This window comes from Hemitrygon akajei, chromosome 11 (assembly GCF_048418815.1).
Source record: "Hemitrygon akajei chromosome 11, sHemAka1.3, whole genome shotgun sequence".
Lineage (NCBI taxonomy): Eukaryota > Metazoa > Chordata > Chondrichthyes > Myliobatiformes > Dasyatidae > Hemitrygon > Hemitrygon akajei.
In genome coordinates, this window is record NC_133134.1 from 40867467 (window position 1) to 40887696 (window position 20230).

Here is a 20230-nt window from a genome sequence, read left to right on the forward strand (position 1 = left end):
CTATGACCTACTCTGCCTATTGGCCTTGTACACATATTACAGAAATAGGCCATTAATGATATTCTAACTGGCCAAAATTTCACATTCTCCAAGCCACTAAATGATCGAGATTGGAGTTTCCTCCCACTCCTTTTACTTTTCTCTAACTACAATTGTTATACTACACTGAAAAAAAGTATTACAGGCAAACTGGGGGGATACTGTGACTTCTATACTTCAAGGCAAACCCACTCGAGTCCCTACAGCTGAATCACCATTAAATTTGAATTCCTCACACTTCCTGCATGCCGGGGAGGGTTTGATGTGACTCTGTAGGATATTTTTTCTTTAATGACAGCCTGACAAGGTAGCCCAATCTACATTTCCTCTGGCTCACAAATTGATAGTGACAGGTACCTCTGACAACAGTTCCTGGGTAGAGACAGCGATATTGTTGACTCCAATATGCAGCGATGCGAGTACCTTCAGGCAGTAGCCTCACAGAGGAGGGTTTAACATCAATGATCTGCATTAAAGACACATTAGAAAGAGAACAAGATGCAAAATTAAAGTTGGAATTTCAGATTATTTCAGTTCTGACAAACAAAATGCTCTCTTTGGGAGCCAATGCCCTTGGGTTCAACTTACTCAGAATGTGAAAAAATTGCACTTTTGAAGATCTGAACAAAATATATAAAACACCTAGTTGCATTCAACAGCTTTAATGTCAGAACTCAAACCATATCCCCCCTCCCCGTGTGCTTCACAGAAGAGTTACCAAATGAAAAGAAATTGACTGAGCATCAATTGGAGATATGGCAGATCCCCCTAAAACTGAGAAAAGTTAAGTTTAAGACCATTTGAAAAGATATAAAGTGAGGTGGAGAGGTGGAGACATACATGGAGGCAAATTCTAAAACTCGGGACTTAGGGAGATGAAAGCATGGTTATAAATGATAAAGAGATTAAATGTGGGGGCAAATGAGGACACGGTTGTAGATACCTTAAAGGACTGTAGAACTGGAGAAGAAAAGAGAGCAATGAACGGATTTGAAAATAAAGTGTGTTGGTGCTTAACTGGGAAACACTGTACATTTGCAGGTACGGCGGTGAGAGCTGACTGGGGCATTGTGCAGGTTCCATGTTAAATGGTATCTCAATGGACAGGCCTTCTGTGCTGTGGAACTCATCACGTCTATGTTCTGAGACAAATCTCAGAAATGCAAAAGAGGAACAAGCCACGATGATGTACACATACATATTGATTTTGCACATCCTTACAACACAGCAATGCTATTTCTAAATTGTGTGAAATGAACCTGCTGGTAATTTAGCAAAGTCTTTGCAAACCCCATACAAAGTCTTGAGAAATTTCTCCTGAAACAGCACAGAATCTTAAATACAACCACTTAACAATAAAATCCTAACAAATTAATATAAAAATCAAAACCATAGACCATAAAACCATAAGATACAGCTGCAGAATTAGGCCATTCGGCCCAACGAGTCTGCACTGCCATTTCATCATGGCTGAGCCAATTTTTCCCTTCGGCCCCAATCTCCTGCTTTCTCCCCTATCCCTTCATGCCCTGACTAATCAAGAACCTATCAACCTCTGCTTTAAATATACATGAAGACCTGGCTTTCGCAACTGCCCGTGGCAATGAATTCCACAGATTCACCGCTCTCTGGCTAAAGAATTCCTCCTCATCTCCATTCTGAAAGGGCACCCTTCTAATCATGGCCATGTCCTCTGGACTCTCCCACCACAGGAAACATCCTCTCCACATCCACCCCACCATGACCTTTAACCATTCGTTAGGTTTCAATGAGGTCACGTCTCATTCTTCTGAATTCTAGTAAGTACGGGTCCAGAGCCATCAACTGTTCTTCATATGACAAACTATTCAATTCCGGAATTATTTTTGGGAACCTCCTTTGAACCCTCTCCAGTTTTAGCACATCCTTCCTAAGATAAGCAGTCCAAACCTGCCCACAATACTCCTAGTGAGACCTCACCAGTGCATTATAAAGTTTCAACATTACATCACAAACAAGAGAAAATCTGCAGATGCTGGAAATCTAAGCAACACTCACAAAATGCTGGGACACCTCAACAGGCCAGGCAGCATCCATGGAAAAGAGTACAGTTGACGTTTTGGGCCATGACCCTGCATCAGGCAGCCAACCAGAAAAGGCTGCCTTTATTGCCCCTTTTTACCTCCCACTAATCAGCCACTGCTTTATCCATGCTAGAATCTTTCCTGATATACCATGGGCTCACAGTCTCATGTGTGGTGCCTTGTCAATGGCCTACTGAAAATCCAATACACAGCATCAACTGATACCTGTTCCTCTGTCCTGCTTGTTGTTTCTTCAAAGAATTCCAACAGATTTGTCAGACAAGATTTCCCTTGAGGATTTCCCATGCTGACTATGGCCTGTTTTATCATGTGCCTCCAAGTACCCTGTGACCTCATCCTTAATAATCAACTCCATCATCTTCCCAACCACTGAAGTCAGACTAACTGCTTTATCCATATTTCCTTTCTTCTGCCTCTCTCCCTTCTTGAAGAGTGGAGAGACATTTACAACTTCCCAGTCTTCCCAAACCATTCCAGGATCTAGTGATACTTGAAAGATCATTACTAATGCCTCCACAATCTCTTCAGCCACCTCTTTTAGAACCCAGGGGTGAACACCATCTGGTCCAGTTCACCTATCTACCTTCAGACCTTTCAGTTTCCCAAGAACCTTCTCTCTAATCTCTAGTTATGGTAACTTCATACAGTTCATGACCCCTGACACCTGGAACTTTCACCATTCAGCCAGTGTCTTCCACAGTGAAGGCTGATGGAAAATACTTATTCAGTTCATCTGCTACCTTATTGTCCCCCATTACTACCTCTCCAGCATCATTTTCCAACAGTCTGATATCCACTCGCTCCTCTCTTTTACACTTTATGTATCTGAAGAAATTTTTGGTATCTTCTTTAATACTAGCTTGCTTTCGTATTCTATCTTTACCTTCTTAGTGACTTTTTAGCTGCCTTCTGTTGGTATTTGAAAGCTTCCCAATCCTCTAACTTCTCACTAATTTTTGCTCTATTATTTGCCCTCTCTTTAGCTTTCCTGTTGGCTTTGACTTCTCTTGTTAGCCATGGTTGTGTTAGCTTTCCTTTAGAATGCTTCTTCCTCTTCAGGATGTATATATCCTGTGCCTGAGTTGCTTCCACAAATTCCAGCCATTGCTGCTTTGCCACCATCCCTGCCAATGTCCTTTTGCAATGAATTCTGGCCAACTCCTCTCTCATGTCTCTGTAATTCTCTTTACTCCACTGTAATGCTAATACAGCTGACTTTAGCTTCTCCTTCCCAATATCAGGGTGAATTTGATCATATTACGATCACTTGCTCCTAAGGGTTCTTTTACCTTAATCAATTCTGGTTCATTGCACAACACCCAATCCAGAATAGCTGATCCCCTCGTGGGCTCAACCATGAGCTGCTCTAAAAAGCCATCTCATAGACACTCTAGAAATTCCCCTCCTGTAATCAAGCACCAAACTGATATTCCCAATCTACCTCCATATTGAAGGTTCCCATGATTATTGTAACATTGCTCTTTAACATGCATTTTCTATCTCGCATTGTAATTTGTAGGCCACATCTTTACTACTGTTTGGGGGTCTGTATATAACTCCCATCAGGATCTTTTTACCCTTGCAGTTCCTTAGCTCTATCAACAAAAATTCAACACCTTCCGACCTTATGTATCCTCTTTCTAATGATTTGATTTCATTTTTTAAAAAACAATCATTCGGAAATATCAGTGAAATAAATGATTTCATTGGGTACATTTCCAATAGAAAATCTAACTATTTTGTGTGGGGAAGAAAAATCTATTAGCATACTGGGTTGTACAAAGAGATTCATTCCTATTCTCCAGTTTCAGTGCATTTTGAAAGAGTGTTTGTGAAGTTAAGTGTGATCAGGACATCAGGCACAAACATGGGTTTTCTGTGGTGGTCTGGTCATTGTTTGACTTGCCTCAGTCTGAGCACTTCGACTTTGTACAAAATTCAAGCTTGAAAGAAAGCTCATGCAAAATCACTTCTAAATTGAACAGAGTGCAGAACGTGACTAACACAACAGAGGAATTTTATTAGCATAACAGGCCACTCACCGCTTCCTGTAAAAGTTGTTCCAATGAATAGATGTGAGGACGATTTCCCCTCTCTCCCTCTACAACCACACGGTATCTAGAATAGGAATTGAAGTATCCAGATATGAACTCCAGCATTTTTACAAGGTCCAAACTTCTAATTGTATTTCATGGTGTATACAACATAGCAGCAGAAAGCTACGTGTGAAAAAAGAACTGTTGATTACTTAACAAATGTAGATGAGAATTTGAAATAAAAGGGACCAGACTTAAATCAGCTCAGTACTTGTGACTTCAAGAAAATAGGACATGAGAAATAGGCGCAGGAGTCAGCCATATCACCAGTTTGACTCTGCTCAGCTGTTCAATAAGATCTGATCTGTTCTGCCCTCATTCCATTTTCCTGCCCATTGTTGATACCTGAATTCCCTTATAGTCAAAAAATCTACCTCACCCTTGAATATATTCAACTACTTCACCTCCTGGGCTCCCGATATACAGCTCTTCTGAGGGAAAAAATTCTTATCATTTCCAATTTGGAAAGGTGGCCGCTATTCTGAAACGATGTCACCCCGCTCTGGGTTTCCCCTAAACAGGAAACATGATGGCGAAGATAGAGTTTAGTTTCATTTGGTCGCATATAGCGAAATGCATCAATGGCCAATACAACCTGAAGGTGTGCTGGGAGAAACCCCGTAGGTGTCACCATGCCTCCGTCACCAACATAGCATGCCCACAACCTACCAACCCTAACCTGTTCGCCTTTGGACTGTGGGAGGAAACCGGAGTTACAGGGGAAACCCAGGCAGTCCCAGGGAGAGAGTACAAACTCCTTACACACAGCAGCGGGAACTGAACCCCGATCTTACAGCAGGCACTGTGAAGTGGTACGCTACTGGTTTGCCCATGATTTCAATGGAAGATCAGCTGTTGCTGCCGCAGCAAAATCAGTACAATTTGCTGGTTGTCTTTGTTCAGTGGAGTTATGTGCTTTTTATACAGATAAAAGGAAAGACTTTCTGATGGTTATTGCACTGCGCTCCAGCACAGGACCTCAGCTGAGCAGAAAAATCAGCAAGCACTAAAAAAAAAGTTGCATTTATTGAAAGTCAGTAAGGCACATCATAGTCAATGTCATATGTATGGTGTTGTTTAGAGTTGCATTTTATGACACAGAGCAACTGGTTTGTGCATAGCAATCTGCCATAAATAAAAATCTGATCTTGATCAAATCCGTTTGTTTCAGTGATATTGATGGAGGGGTGAATGCTTGTGAAGTTCTTTGGCACAGCTGCCTGGATTGTTACTGAAATGGTGCCATGGGATCTTTAACAAATGAGGAGCAAGCAAGACTTTGGTTTAGTGTTTTATCTGTAGCTGCTGCACACCCTTGATACTGCTCTGTGATAGTGGTCCAACCTGCCTTAAGTCCTTGGAATGGGACTTACACCACAGCCTTGTAACTGAGGTGAAAGAGCTAAGCTTCTACTGAACCACAGCTGATACCTCATTCTGGGCACCCTATGTGTTCTATTGGCTCAAATTTGTTACTCGCATGCTTGTAGGAACAAATTGTGGCCTTCCTACAAAATTCTCTCTTTTTTTAAATTATCCCTTGAGGTTAAAAGTTAACCATTTGGAATGAAGAGAGGAACAATATTTTTTGGTTACTACAGACCATCCGTTGTTTATGTTGAGTCAGCTACAGTGTGCGACAGACATGTGATTACAGCTACCTCTGAATAAAGTTTCTGAAATTGAGGAGACACTTCACATAGCAAAGAGGCACTCCCAAACTCACTCTCAACTTGACAGTTCTTTGCTTGGCTCAGAAAAGGGGGTATGGTAGATGAAAAGTGGGGTGTTTTTCTCAGCAAAATAAAAACTCTACAGAAAAGGGCTTTTGTTTGTTTCGTACACTAACAATAGATGTTGGCTCGATGATCCATTAGCGGTCCCTCACTCTCTGTCTGTAGATTACAGAATACTCCCAGCTGGGAGTACCGATCACTCAGCTCAGAGTCCGAGCCACAGGGGGCAGGCTTGAGCAGAACCTACTCCACTGCCACACGCTGCCCTTCTTTCAGATGAAATGTTCAGTGGATAGATGAGATCAGAAGGACATTAAAGATACATTAATTTATTCAAACAAGGACAGGATATTCTCCCCAACGTCCTGCCCATTGCTTATCCTTCAAAAGTAAAGCAAACAAAAAGCAGCAGATGAAGCCATTATCACAAGGCCGTTTGGCAACTGGCATTTCCTATGACTGGGGCTGCCTTGGCCAAGATTGCAAAAAAAATGATGAAGAAATATCTCCGTTTACCAGACTATTTTTTTTATATTTCTACTTCTGAAATGTTGAAATGCTTCACCACTCTTACCCCAGATGCCTTGGAACACTCTGCTTACAGATCCTGAGTGGATCCAGTGGACAATGTGTTAAATATATAAATGAATGCCAGTACTCCTTAATTGCCTAAGGTACAACAGCAGTGTTTCTTTGAAGCATTTCGGCCATCTTTATTCGATGCAGCGAGGCTTCTGCTAATGCTGAGCAGCTTGATCTTGACATAGTGGGAACAGATGTGCTCAGATCGGGCTGTGCCCTGGGGCAAGGAGAAAGTCCGACCAACTGCTTGACTCATCATCATGACACGCTGATTTGTAATGGAAGGGCAAAAGATGTGGACATGACTGGAGGACACAAGGTACAGATTCGAGCAGACCTTTCTGTCACATGATATTCACATCGGTGATTACCTCCTTTAGGTTCCTTAGAACAGGACCTCACCACAAATGGATTTACAGTGTGCTTAGAGTAGAACAGTTCATTCCTAGAACTGATATATAACGGGTGCTGTTTTTCATTGATATCAATCCTATTTCCACATCTCAGTTGGGTGTCTGAAATAAGCATTGAAGATTCAGAATTTGCAAGCTCAAGGCTTTTTGAAGAGTCATTTTCAAGCACTTGAGGCCAAGGTAAGCAGCATAAGCAATTCACCACAAAATTCTGCAGACACTACAACCTTGAACAATAAAAAAGAGAATGCTGGAAAATCAGTTAGCATCTGCGGCGAGGGGAACGGTCAATCTCAAATCTGTTGTTCTCTCCAAAAATGCTGTGTGATCTGATGAACTTTTCCAGCACAGGCCTACTCTATTCAGCACTCTTCGGTAGCCCCATGGCCACTGAAGTAATTATTATTGTCTACTTCTGAAATATACTAACCAAAGTTCCTTTCTGCAGATCAGGAATGGCCTCCCTCCCACTAATGGCCCTGCAGTTGCCCAGTTTCACCCTAACTGCCACCTCTTGCGGGGGATTTATCCAGCTGCTGAGCCATTCCACGCTCAGTTGTTTGTTCCCATTGGGTGAGGCGCCTGCCTTCAGAAAAAGGTCTGAGGCCTAATTTTTAGCGATCCTCAAGCCTTGCAACAGATGGATGTTCTCCCTGCCTCGTCAAATCTGGCCCAGAGCACGTGGATTTTGGCTCCTTTCTGTGGATTATAATCTGGAGAGTGAGTAGTAGTTCTGGCTGGGCCTGCAGTGTGAGGGTGTGTTGTTGAGTCATCAGACTGCAGATTTGTTTGGTCATTATTTCTGCGGTAGAAGTCACAGCATAACAGGAGATGGAGCGAGATAATTGAGAGGTATCTCTCTTCTCTTACCCACAACTTCACAGACATGTTTTTGCTAGCCGACTTTTTGTCTAACAGGAAACATGGAGCGCAAGTCAGGAGAAAACTACTCTACAGCAGGCACCATCTCCCTGGCCCAATGCCCATTCCTGGAGCAGTGAAGGCACCTACATCAGACTATTGCTTATTGACAATATTTCTGCCTTCAATAATACTAGTCCAAGCAAACTCTGGATCCTGGGACTTAATGTCTCCAGCTGCAACTGGATACTTGACTTCATGACCAGCAGACCGATCAGTGAGAAAAGGCAACACCACCTCCACCACGATTATTCTAAAAATTGGTGCATCCTCAGCCCACCGATCTACGTTTGCAGATGACACCCGCCTCCCGCCCCCCCCCCCCCCCCAGTAATAGTCCGCATCTCAAATAACAATGAGTCGGAGTACAGGAAGGGAATCGAGAGGTGAGCGACATGGGTGTCATAACAGTAACCTTTCCCTCAATGACAACAGAAGAGCTGGTTGGGAGGGCAACCAAGCCCAAGCCAACTGTCATGGCCCCATCTATTTCAATTCCATTTGGCCCGTTGTATTCTATGCTGGTTGATTCAAGAATTCATCTAGATTAGGGGTTCCCAACCCAGGGTCCACAGACCCCTTGCTTAATGTCCATAGCATAAAAAAAAGGTTGGGAACCCCTGGCCTAGATACTTCTTAAATGCTGTAAGTGTCTGTTTCTCTCAACCCCCTCAGGCAATGCATTTCATAATCAAATCATCCACAGAGTGAAAAACTTCTTCCTCGTATCTTCAGATGCAGAGGAGATTTACACAGATGTTGCCTGGATTGGGGAGCATGCCTTATGAGAATAGGCTGAGTGAACTCAGCCCTTTTCTCCTTGGAGCGACAGAGGATGAGAGGTGACCTAATAGAGGTGTACAAGATAATGAGAGGCATTGATCGTGTGGATAGTCAGAGGGTTTTCCCCAGGGCTGAAATAGTTAGCACGAGGGGGCACGGTTTTAAGGTGCTTGGAAGTAGGTACAGAGGAGTTGTCAGGGGTAAGTTTTTACACAGAGAGTGGTGAGTGCGTGGAATGGGCTGCCAGCGGTGGTGTTGGAGGCAGAAATGATACGGTCCTTTAAAAGACTCCTGGATAGGTACATGGAGCTTAGAAAAATAGAGGGCTATGGGTAAGCCTAGATAGTTCTAAGGTAAAGACATGTTCGGCACAGCTTTGTAGGCCGAAGGGCCTGTATTGTGCTGTAGGTTTTCTATGTTCCTATGTTTCCTCTAGAGCTCCTACCCTAACCTTAAACCTATGCCCTCTGCTTTGGGGAAAACTTACATATCAGGAGAATGGACAGTTTTCACATAGCCGGCATAAAGCAGCTTGTCGTCCATTGGAATCAGCACGCGAAGGCCATCCTTGAGCTCCTCCTTGTCAATCACACATGAGCGAGGGGCTGTGGAAAGTGAAGGAAATCTCTTGTTAACTCCTTGGTGATGAATCTCTGTATCTAACCCTGATGGAATGTAATCCCATAAGTAATAACGTCTATTAACACTGTGTCATTAATTAACTTTTCCTAGAAGCTTGACAAAGACTTACCGTACACAAAATGTAGCAAAAATTACAGGTGATAATCAAAAGAGAGAAGAGAGACAAAGGGTCAAAGTTACAATAAAATCTGCAGATACTGGAATTCTAAAGTAAAAACTGAAAATGGTGGAATTGCAGTAACCCAACAGAATCTGTAGAAAGTAAGATGCTGTGTTATCTGCTGAGAAGCAGACGGCATAAGTGTGTAGAGAACTCACGGAATCAGACTTCATAAAACCACAGAGATAAGGAAAGACAAAGGCTCTGGCAATTTAATTATAGTTTGGACAATTGCACAAATCCCAATCAGGCCCATATTTAAGGTGTCTTTATTCAGATTCATTATCCACAGGACTTATAATGTGTGTGGCTAGGCTGCAAGCAAAATTTTTGTTTCCCAACGAGTAAAGCAGACGTAAGCATGCACGCATGCTTTTCTCCCCAAGTATGTCCAGAGAAGAAAAATGGAAAGAACAGCAAATAGCAAGGAGGACAGAGGTTCTTGTAGAGCATAAATGCTGGAATAGACCATATAAGCAGAATGGACTGTTTCTCTGCTACACAAGCATAATTAAAAAAAAATGTTTTCTTTATAACCAAAACAGCTGTGGTGTTTATAGAAAAAGGAAATATCAAACTTATAGTCATTGTACTGAAGGACTATGCATTGTCTAGTCACCATTTGTAAATAAAAAAATGAGGCTTTTAACAGATTGGTATTAATTCACCCTGTCAGGTAAAATAAAAAGGAATAAAAGGAGGGCATTTAATATTTTGAGAATAACTAGCCCATAATGTAGTCAATTTCTCTTGCAAAAGACTTGCTTATATCTGTGACTGTACCACATGTGTAGAGTGGAGAGTTGCTAGCCCAATACGGAATGAAGGGTACAGGAAACACAGATGAGATGCAGAGTAGAAGGGAAAGCTTTCAGCTTGATCAGAGAACCAGGGCACAGAAGAAAAAAAGTGATCATGCATACAGACCCCAGTATTGGCAGAAAGGCCTCACAAGCGTTACTCCTGATATCTTTAGAGAAATATCATAGGCCAATAATTCTGCTTTTGTTTTACAGATGACAAAAAAAATCACCATAAAATTAATTTTATAATAGAGAAGTCACTGGAGGGATGAACACAAGAGATACGATAGATGTTGGAAAGCAGAGCAACACACAGAAAATACCGGAGGCACTCAGTCGCTCAGGCAGTACCTATGGAAAGGAATAAACAGTCAACAGTTTGAGCTGAGAATCTTCATCAGGACTGGAAAGAAAGGGGGAGGAAGGCAGAATAAGAAGAAGGTGGTGGTGGGGGGAGGTGCAGAAGGAGTACAAGCTAGAAGACGGGTGAAGCCAGATGGGTGGGGGAGGGGGGATGAAGTGAGAAGCTGGGAGATGATGGGTGGAAAGGGTAAAGGGCTGAAGAAGAAGGAATCTGATAGGGGATGAGAGTGGACCATGGAAGAAAGGGCAGGAGGAGAGGCGTTAGGAAAGTGCGAAAAGGTTAGAGGGGAGCCAGAATGGGGAATAGAAGAAGAGAGAAGAGGGGAGTGGAGAAATTACCACGTCCAAGAAATCAGTGACAATTCCATCAGAGTTGGAAGCTGCCCAGGTGGAATATGAGGTGTTCCTCCTCCAACTTGAGAGGAGCCTCGGCGTGACAGTATAGGAGTCATGAACTGATGTGTCGGAATGGGAATGTGGATTAGAATTAAAATGATAGGCCACTAGGAAACCCTGCTTGTCACAGACAAGCTAGAAGGACGTTATTTTTAAAATATCAGAACATTATGCTTGAGAAACCTCTACATTGATGAACACAACACATCTAGAACTGGGCCTAATCAACTCTGCAGACTTACATGATTTGAACTCTACTATCCCTGGCACAGAAATCTCAGCAAATACACAATGGAAAAGTTTACCACCAGGGCTCAACAGACCTGGTGTTGTGGGCCTTTCAATGAGCATGCTCAGCGGTAGGTTCTCATCTTCAGAGAAGCTGCTGTCTTGGTTCTGCTCGAAGTCCTCATCAGCTGCCATGCTCTCCATGAGTTTGCTGACAGCACCTCCCTTGGAGCGCACCTGTTGGGAAGGGGAAGCAGTAAGTCAGTGTAGAGCCAATCATCAACACCAAGAACAAAAAGCTTCAGCTTCCAGAAAGCAACCATGACCTACTACAAACAAAAGTTCTCAAACCTTCCAAAAGGAGCAGGTTACATGCAGGAAGAGTATTTCCCCAGACAGCACCAATGGTCACGCTGGCTGCTGCATGCCTGGCACTGTCTGAGGTTGAGAACATGTGACGTAAATGTACAGACTGACATGAACATTCATGAAGCAACATTGTTCGGAGAAGGGAATGTGGGAAGAGAATTGAAAGTATCAGACTGCCGTGTTTCTCTGCATGAGAGAAACACAGGGGGTAAGGAAATCATTAAAACGGGCTCCTGAAAAGTTCAATGCTAATAGAGATACCTAGAAGGAACCACAGATGTGCAGTTATTTTAATTCCTGCTTTGACAGTACAGTAAAATATGTAAATCTACAGTTATTATAATTAGGAAACATAATTATATGGAGGAAGCTTATTATGGAAAGAGAGAAGGAAAACCAGTGTCAAATTGGTTGTTAGGATCAGGTGTTCGCTGACTTTCTTCGTATCATTCAGCACATCGACAACGCGTGAGGAGCCAATCTTAGGTGTCAAAATATTCTAGATTCATTTAGAACTGCAATACAGTCTATAATTCCACTAGACAATAGGGAATACAGGTACTAAAATCTAATCCCCTCAATGTCGGCCATGACTCACTCGGAAACATTCTTGATTTCAAATCGGAAGGGTGAAGCTTTGACAACACAAGTAGCACCTGTGCTTAAAGATATAAACCGAAACACCAGTGCCATAGTGACGGAACGTTCCATTGATGGAGGTGCCATCTTTTGAATGAGGAATTACATTTCTATCCTGCTGTAAGGGATATTGTGGTACGCACCAAGAAGAGTGGTGGAGTTATCCTAACTGGCCTGAATAAAGCAGTGTGCTTGGTCACTGATCACCGTGTGCGGAGGCTTGTCAAATGTAAGCTGATGGGTGTTCCTAGAGTGATAGCACTTCTAAAACGTTGAATCAATATTTCAACCATAGAAAGTGCTTTGGAACATCCTGAAAGAGAGATGAAAGGTACCACATCGAATGGAAAACTTCCTTTGGTTTACACCACATTCTCCTTTGCTGTGGGGCACATTAGTTATTGAATGAGTATGCAAGCAGCTAGATTAATGATTGGGAAGCACGGGATTGGAGTCCTACCATTCAAATTCAGTTAATTAAATAAATTTGGAATAAAAACTTAGTATCAATAATCAATAACTACAAAAGAAGCTGAGTGTCATTAAAAACCCAAACGGTTTTCTAATATCCTTATTAGTGTGAACTATATTTCTCGTTTTTCTTGTAAATGGCAGGAACACTATTGGAATTTTACAAGACACACTTAAATGGGCAAGGTGTATAAGAAGACAGGCATGGTGGGGCAAATGAATTTAGTGTACAAGGGGAAATGGTTTGGCAAGGACATGGTGGGTGGATGGACCCATTTCTGTGCTACACAACTCTATGACAAAAGACATACAATATTATCACAGTGTAGGTTACCTCTTTTTTCCCATCCTTTCCTTTCACTTTGCCTTTGCTCTTTTTGCAGGGGCTTGTGGTGCGGAGGAGGCCGACCCTGGGTTCAGGCAGGTTACTGGCCATCTGGGCTGAGGCTAAGTCAGGGGACTGTGGTTCTTTACCCTTCTTTTTCTGAAAGTGGGAAATACAGTATTGAATCAATAAACTCTCCTCCTCACCACGCCCAGGTACACTTTAGTTCATGGCTTGTGCCTACTTCCAAGCTCCTTTTCCAGTGAAGTGCGGCACAGAGAACATTACGTTCGGAACGCCTGATTCTATCTTCCAAAAGAGCGAGGCCGACCTCAGCTTCATGCAGACATCTCCAAGGAGTTTAGAACTGGGAAGATCTTGGCCGTGAGGTGCCAGTATCAAGCGCTCCTGGACAGAAACCAACTGACTGACCTGACTCTCTGGTAGGGACCTTGCTAGGGAGGCATGGTGTGCTTCTCTGGAGACGGTTGTGACTCAGCACCTTCAGAATACACAGGAAGAATTTAAACTGCCTTTTTCTAGAACATATCTTTTGTGGGCAGCCACAGGAAACACCTTAAATATCCTGAGCTAGATAGGTCCAATGCTTGCTGTATCTATCATGATGAAATTTTGAATAAGAGCTCTTTAAAATACATTAGGCCCCAAAACTGATTACTTAGCTGGCCTTTAATTTGTTTTAGATGTCTACAAGTAAACCCAAAAGGAAGACTTTAGCTGTGTAGCCCACCTGAGCACTAAGGAGTCACTCTGTGTTCCTGTTATATTCATCCAAGTTTTATACTACAACATTCAAGGCTTTGGAATTATTAATATTTTCCTTTCGAACCATCTCACGTTTGCCTGTGGAGGGATTGGAAAGCTAAGAAACAGCAATGATAGTCTTGCTTCTGTGAGGAGAGTGCCAGAAAAATAAAATGAGAAAGTGGTTGAAGCAGGTACAATAACAAAGTTTTAAAAGATAGTTGGGCAGGTACATGAATAGGAAAGGGTTAGAAGGTTGTGGGCCAAATGCAAGCAGAAGGCCTGAGGATATGTTTCTATGCTGCATAACTTTATGACTCTATCAATGAAACTCTCTTCAGCAGAAATCACTACCTTGTCCTTTGCTTTGGATGCATCCTTCTTCGGACTCACCGCTGAGCTCTTAACGCATCGACTGGTTTTAATAGTGGGGGCAGTGCTCAAAGGGGTTGTCGGTGAGAGAACAGCGCAGGCAGAAGCATCGTTGAGGAAAATTCTCTCGCTCCGCCGCCTGTTCCACAAGTCGTCATCACTGGCTTCAGGGCCAAAGTCAAAAGTGAACTCCCGGGGCGATTTCTGCTTGGCTTTCTTTTCCTTTTTCCCTTTCTCAACCCCCCGCTGCTTGTCCTGACTTTGCTGTTCGCTCATGCTGCTCCCCTGCTCCTGAAAAGATTTCTTTGCCCGTGGCAAAGCAGCAGACTTCTGTTTAATTTTGATGTCACTTTCAGAGTCTGTGTATTCAAATTCTGTGCCTAGACATATAAAAAAAAAACTTAATATTAGTGCCTTATGATTTTTTAAAACTGCTTTTAAAGAGAACAATAATGCACGGTAAGAGGTTATAAAATGCACGGGGTGAATCATTCAGAATTCTCAATTGTATTGAAATTCACATAACCGTACAACTTTGATGGTCCCATTTCACATGCAGGTCCTCCCCAGGATATGAACCCATGACTTAAGGAAGAAGGGTGGATTTGCCAGCTGCTGCAGACATCTTCTGCCAGGTAGGAACAGGGCACTTGCGCACACTTTCTCTCCCCAACCCCCAGCCCTAAGCAGCAAGAGTCAGGGGGTGTGCTGAGCGGAGCTGAGCCAGGAGCTTTGTAGACAATCACTTGCTGAGCCAGTGAGGCTGATTGACTGCCACGCCTCCCGTACCTGGTTACTCTCTCTCTGATCCTCGCCCACACACTGGTTTGTTCTTTTCCACGGTATGAACAGTTCAGGTTGTGCTCAGGAACAGAACCCTCTTGTAACCTGCAGGCTGCCTGTGTACCTACTGGAACATCATTTCTAATGGGCACAACATGTGAAATGGAACGACCAAAATAAAGACAATTGTATGATTCTGCTGTTCCAAACGAGAAATACAACCTTTCAAAAGCTCTGATTCCAGATGGGTGAATATATTCTGGTGTCTCTTATCGCAATTATTTCACATTCACATCATTATATCTAACTTATCGTTGAGGTAAACACTTACAACGCACAATTTTGGGTCCAGCACATGAGTATTGTACCCTATTTACTAAATAATTTCAGGTTATTCCTGCTACAGCTCATTAAAAGTTTCATCTTTTCTGCCTTGCTTGATTCCAGCTTTTTTGACAACAGTCTGATGTTTGGTGACATGAAGCTCATCTTCACAATTCTACATTGGGCTACGCTCTCAAGTTTCTTCCCTTGCTCCCCACAAGCAAACTGAACAAAGCAGAGATATATTAAAACTGGTTTCCTAAACCTTTAGCAAACTGTTACATTGAATTTCCAACAGTATATTACACAGAATCCTGCATTAAAAGTGGCAGTGCACATCACTAATTTTACTTACAAGACATTATTACATGTATATCTCCGCATGGCATCACCGGGAATTGCAGTATTATCCCCAGTGTTCATAGACCACACTTTAAACTAATCTTGATTTCATAGTTTTAGAAAAAGTTCTGAGAGGTAACTTGTTTCTGGTATCCGCATGTTGGCTGATATGCCTTGTGGGAATTGCAGACTGGATCAGGCACAGGATCAGTCACAATCTCATTAAAAGGTGGTGGAAAGCCAAGGGGACTGTTGGCCTATTCCTGTTTCCATTTCTTATGTGCCATCTTTTCCCTCATGATTAACTGTAATCTCACTGTAGCAAACTACTGTTATGAAACATAAAATGAAAAATTTAAATATTAGTATTTAAACAAATAAGAATTTTAATGAAGTGGATAGGTGGAGATGTTCCCTTACCATTTATTAGTGATAGGTGGAGATGTTCCCTTAGCATTTATTAGTGGATAGTTGGAGATATTCCCTTAGCATTTATTAGTGGATAGGTGGGGATGTTCCCTTACCATTTATTAGTGATAGGTGGAGATGTTCCCTTAGCATTTATTAGTGGATAGTTGGAGATGTTCCCTTAGCATTTATTAGTGGATAGTTGGAGATGTTCCCTTAGCATTTATTAGTGGATAGGTGGAGATGTTCCCTTAGCATTTATCAGTGGATAGTTGGAGATGTTCCCTTAGCATTTATTAGTGGATAGTTGGAGATGTTCCCTTAGCATTTATTAGTGGATAGGTGGAGATTTTCCCTTAGCATTTATTAGTGGATAGGTGGAGATGTTCCCTTACCATTTATTAGTGGATAGTTGGAGATGTTCCCTTACCATTTATTAGTGGATAGTTGGAGATGTTCCCTTAGCATTTATTAGTGGATAGGTGGAGATGTTCCCTTAGCATTTATTTATTAGTGGATAGTTAGAGATGTTCCCTTAGCATTTATTAGTGGATAGTTGGAGATGTTCCCTTAGCATTTATTAGTGGATAGGTGGAGATGTTCCCTTCAGTGGAGGGGGTCAAGAACTAGAGATCACAGGTATAAAATAAAGGGGTAGAGAATAAAGAATGACACGAGGAAGAAATTTGTTAAGCAGTTGTGGTTGGAATGTGGAAAGAGTTGCTTGCAGATGTGGAGCCAGTTTCACTGTGGCTTTCAAAGGGGAATTGGATGAATAGGCGATGAAATAAAAATGCAAAGCCATGAAGGAATTGCTGGGGGTTGCAGGTGGAACTGGTGAGTGGCTCTGATGGACAGCTGGTACGGACACGATGGGATGAGTGGCCTCCTGTGATGCAGCTGGTCTATGATTCCACAGCTTAGCAATGATCAGGACAATCTTGGATTATTGCCCACTTCAACCTAGCTTCATTAAAATAAAAGACTTTAGACTCAAGCCAGTCTGGATGAGGTTACATTTCTTTGGACCTGACAGGTTTCCATTCAACTCATTTGCACAAGCATTGCACCAGCCAGAAGAATGCACGGCATTGCTCTATAGATTTTGGAGCCCTTCTTCCTTCACTCAACACATCCCTTACATTTCTAATGTGGTTTTGCAAAGGAGCCTTGAAGTGCCATCAGGTGTTTCAGTCACATCAACCCTGTTCCATGTAAAGTAGCTTCCAAAAATGAAAAATTCTAACTTTCAAAATCTGAACTATATTGGGTGCCTGAGTCAGATAAGGAATAATTCAGAAAGCTCTCCACTTGGTGGCAGGACTGTCAGGATCACAGCTTGGGGCATTCTTTGTGCCTGACTGCATCAATATCACTTGAATGTTCCTTTTAATATGAAAACACTGACATTATTTATTCCTAATCTGGAAATATGTTGTTGGGAGATCATTTTCTGCAGAGCATTTGGAGAAAGTCACCTTCATGCGAAGCCCGTCTTCCTTCAGTGGAGCATAAAACAAATGAGATGAGATCTGAAACAGGCACCGATCTGAAAAGGTCCTGGTCAGGACTAAGTGTCGGTACAGTTGTTAAAGTGACATCACAGCTGAAGATTGGCCTTAAGAAACAAGGTGACTTCTGAATCGATTAAAAACAGCAGGATCCATCTGGTCTTCAACATCCACACAGAGGAGATTTTTGATCAAAAGTGTCAAATATAAAAACTAAAGAAACATCCCTTCAGCTTGTGTCTGTTCCTAAACCTGAAGGGACCTTTTGTACTTGGTCGTACTTAGCTTCATTAAAGTAGTTACTTGGTCTATGTGTATCTGACCTTACTGAAGTAGAAAGGCCAAGAATAACAGCTTCCTACAGCTCTCACAAGTGAAGGTCAATGTCAATTAATTAATCAAACCCATTGCACAAAAGGCTGGACAATTTATGTGCTGAACTATTCTCCCACAATGAAACTTCATGGAAAGACAAACATTCTGTTGCCTTTAGTGTTTTTTTTCCCACATTTCATTGGAATAAAGCAAAAAGGAATCCTTGGAAGTTAAGGTTTTTGAAATGCGGCCAGACTCATGGGGATAGTGCTCTGCATTTAAAGCAAGTGTTGAGCTGGCACAGCACAGGGAACCGGCAGCTGTTTCTCCCAGTGCCACTGTTGGCCAATTTGATGTTGCGCTCCATATACAGTACTGCACATTAAACTCCTGTTAACAGACCGATACTGCGAAGTTAAGCAATTGACAGTGTATTAATTGACTTCGCCGTTCCGGCTCTTAAACGGAACCTGTCCACCAAAGCACAGCACTGCCAGAAGTCATGGTGAGACTTTGCACTGAGCTGGCAAAATGGGTCCTCGTGCTGCACTGGAGTGAGCCCTGAGGCTCAGTGACGCTGATTCAAGATGATTTATCGACATTATTCAGTGTACGAGTGTAAAGGAGAACAAAATTATTGTTTCTCCGGATCCAATGCAGCATAAAAAAAATTCAATAAGCATAAAGAACACAACAAAGAAACAAAAAATAAACACAGCAAACTCCTTGCACAAAGGGTGGACAATTTATGTGCTGAACAGTTATTTCACAATGAAAAGTCAGGGTAAAACAAATGTTCCATTGTCTTTTGTTTTTTCACATGTTCCAGCAGTTCACTGGAATAAGACAAATATAAAAGCAATCCTATAAAACACAGAGCAGAAGTAATTGTTACGTACATAGACTGATGGTATGTACCCTAGGTGATGAGTATATAGTGGTGGTGGGGTGGGTTAACGGGTGGAGGTGTTGATCAGCCTGACGGTTTGGGGGAGGTAACTGTTATTGAGTCTAGCAGTCCTGGCGTAGATGCTGCGTAGCCTCTTCATTGATGGGAATGGGACAAACAGCCCAGAAGCAGGGTGGGTGCGACCCATCATGATACTGCTGGCACAAGCAAGAGAAAATCTGCAGTTGCTGGAAATCCGAGCAACACACACAAAGTGCTGGTGGAACACAGCAGGCCAGGCAGCATCTATAGGAAAAGCACTGTTGACGTTTCGGGCCGAGACCCTTCGTCAGGACTTGAGTGCTTCTCCTATAGATGCTGCCTGGTCTGCTGCATTCCACCAGCACTTAGTGTGTGTTGCTTGAATTTCCAGCATCTGCAGATCTCCTCGTGTTAACACACACTAACTGCTGGAGGAACTCAGCAGGCCAGGCAATATCTATGGAAAAAAGTACAGTCAACACTTCAGGCCGAGACCCTTCCCTAGGACTGGAGAAAAAAAAAGCTGAGGAGAAGCTTTAAAAGGTGGTGGGGAGGGGGAGAGAGAGAACCACCGGCTGATAGGTGAAACCTGGAGGGTGAGGGATGAAGTAAAGAGCTGGGAAGTTGATTAGTGAGATGAGATGAGAGAGGGAAAAGGGGATGGGAAATGGCGAAGGGGGTGTTGGGTTCATTACCATAAGTTTAAGAAATCAATGTTCATGCCATCAGGTTGGAGGCTACCCAAATGGAATATAAGGTGTTGTTCCTCATCATAACAGTGGAGGAGGCCATGGAGGGACATATCGGAGGCTGGGGAAGTTTTGAAGAATTATGTGCTGGACACAGAGGCTAGTGGATTGTAGGTGAGGACAAGAGAAACCCTATCCCTGGTAGGGTGGTGGGAGGATGGGGTAAGAGCAGACGTGCATGAATGGAAGAGATATGATTGAGGGCAGCATAGATGGTGGAGGAAAGGAAGTCCCTGTCTTTGAAAAAGGAGGACATCTCCTTCATTCTGGAATGAAAAGCCACAGTGGCCACCCATTTTAATTCCACTTCCCAGATACAGTAACCCATTACAGGTGCAAAAAAGTGAAATCACATTTTTGCCAGGCAAAGTCTAATGATCTGATTGTTAGTTTGGAGATGACGTGGTGATATAGTTTACGGCCCGTGGTGATCATTCAACACGGCATTAAGGCAAAGTTATGGGTTTTGGAAAGGATGGAGCATAACAGACACAATGAGGGAACAAAGAAGCTTCTAATTCAAGTGCCTCCCAGTTCACTAGCAATCTTGACTGCTCATAGTAATGGTATCTGAAAGATGCAGGGCAGCAAAGTTACAGAAAACTAAATGGTAGTGACATTTGCCTTTCACAAACTGCACTGTACCAGTCAGTCTTGCATCTGTTAATATAAAGAGCATT

At 42.6% G+C, this 20230-nt stretch overlaps 1 protein-coding gene across 13 annotated transcripts in view; it reads right to left on the bottom strand.

The window, feature by feature from the left end:
* tnrc18 (trinucleotide repeat containing 18) overlaps window positions 1-20230 on the bottom strand; it is a 173339-nt gene that overhangs the window by 23946 nt on the left and 129163 nt on the right. For 12 of the 13 annotated variants that reach the window (XM_073060680.1, XM_073060681.1, XM_073060690.1 and 9 more), the window contains 6 exons: window positions 14170-14567; window positions 13060-13209; window positions 11342-11483; window positions 9142-9259; window positions 4166-4241; window positions 397-505 (listed from right to left, as the gene is read on the bottom strand). In XM_073060680.1, coding sequence (XP_072916781.1) covers window positions 397-505; window positions 4166-4241; window positions 9142-9259; window positions 11342-11483; window positions 13060-13209; window positions 14170-14567 — 993 coding nt within the window. The remainder of the gene's footprint in view (window positions 1-396; window positions 506-4165; window positions 4242-9141; window positions 9260-11341; window positions 11484-13059; window positions 13210-14169; window positions 14568-20230) is intronic. The other variant, XM_073060688.1, reaches the window with a different exon arrangement.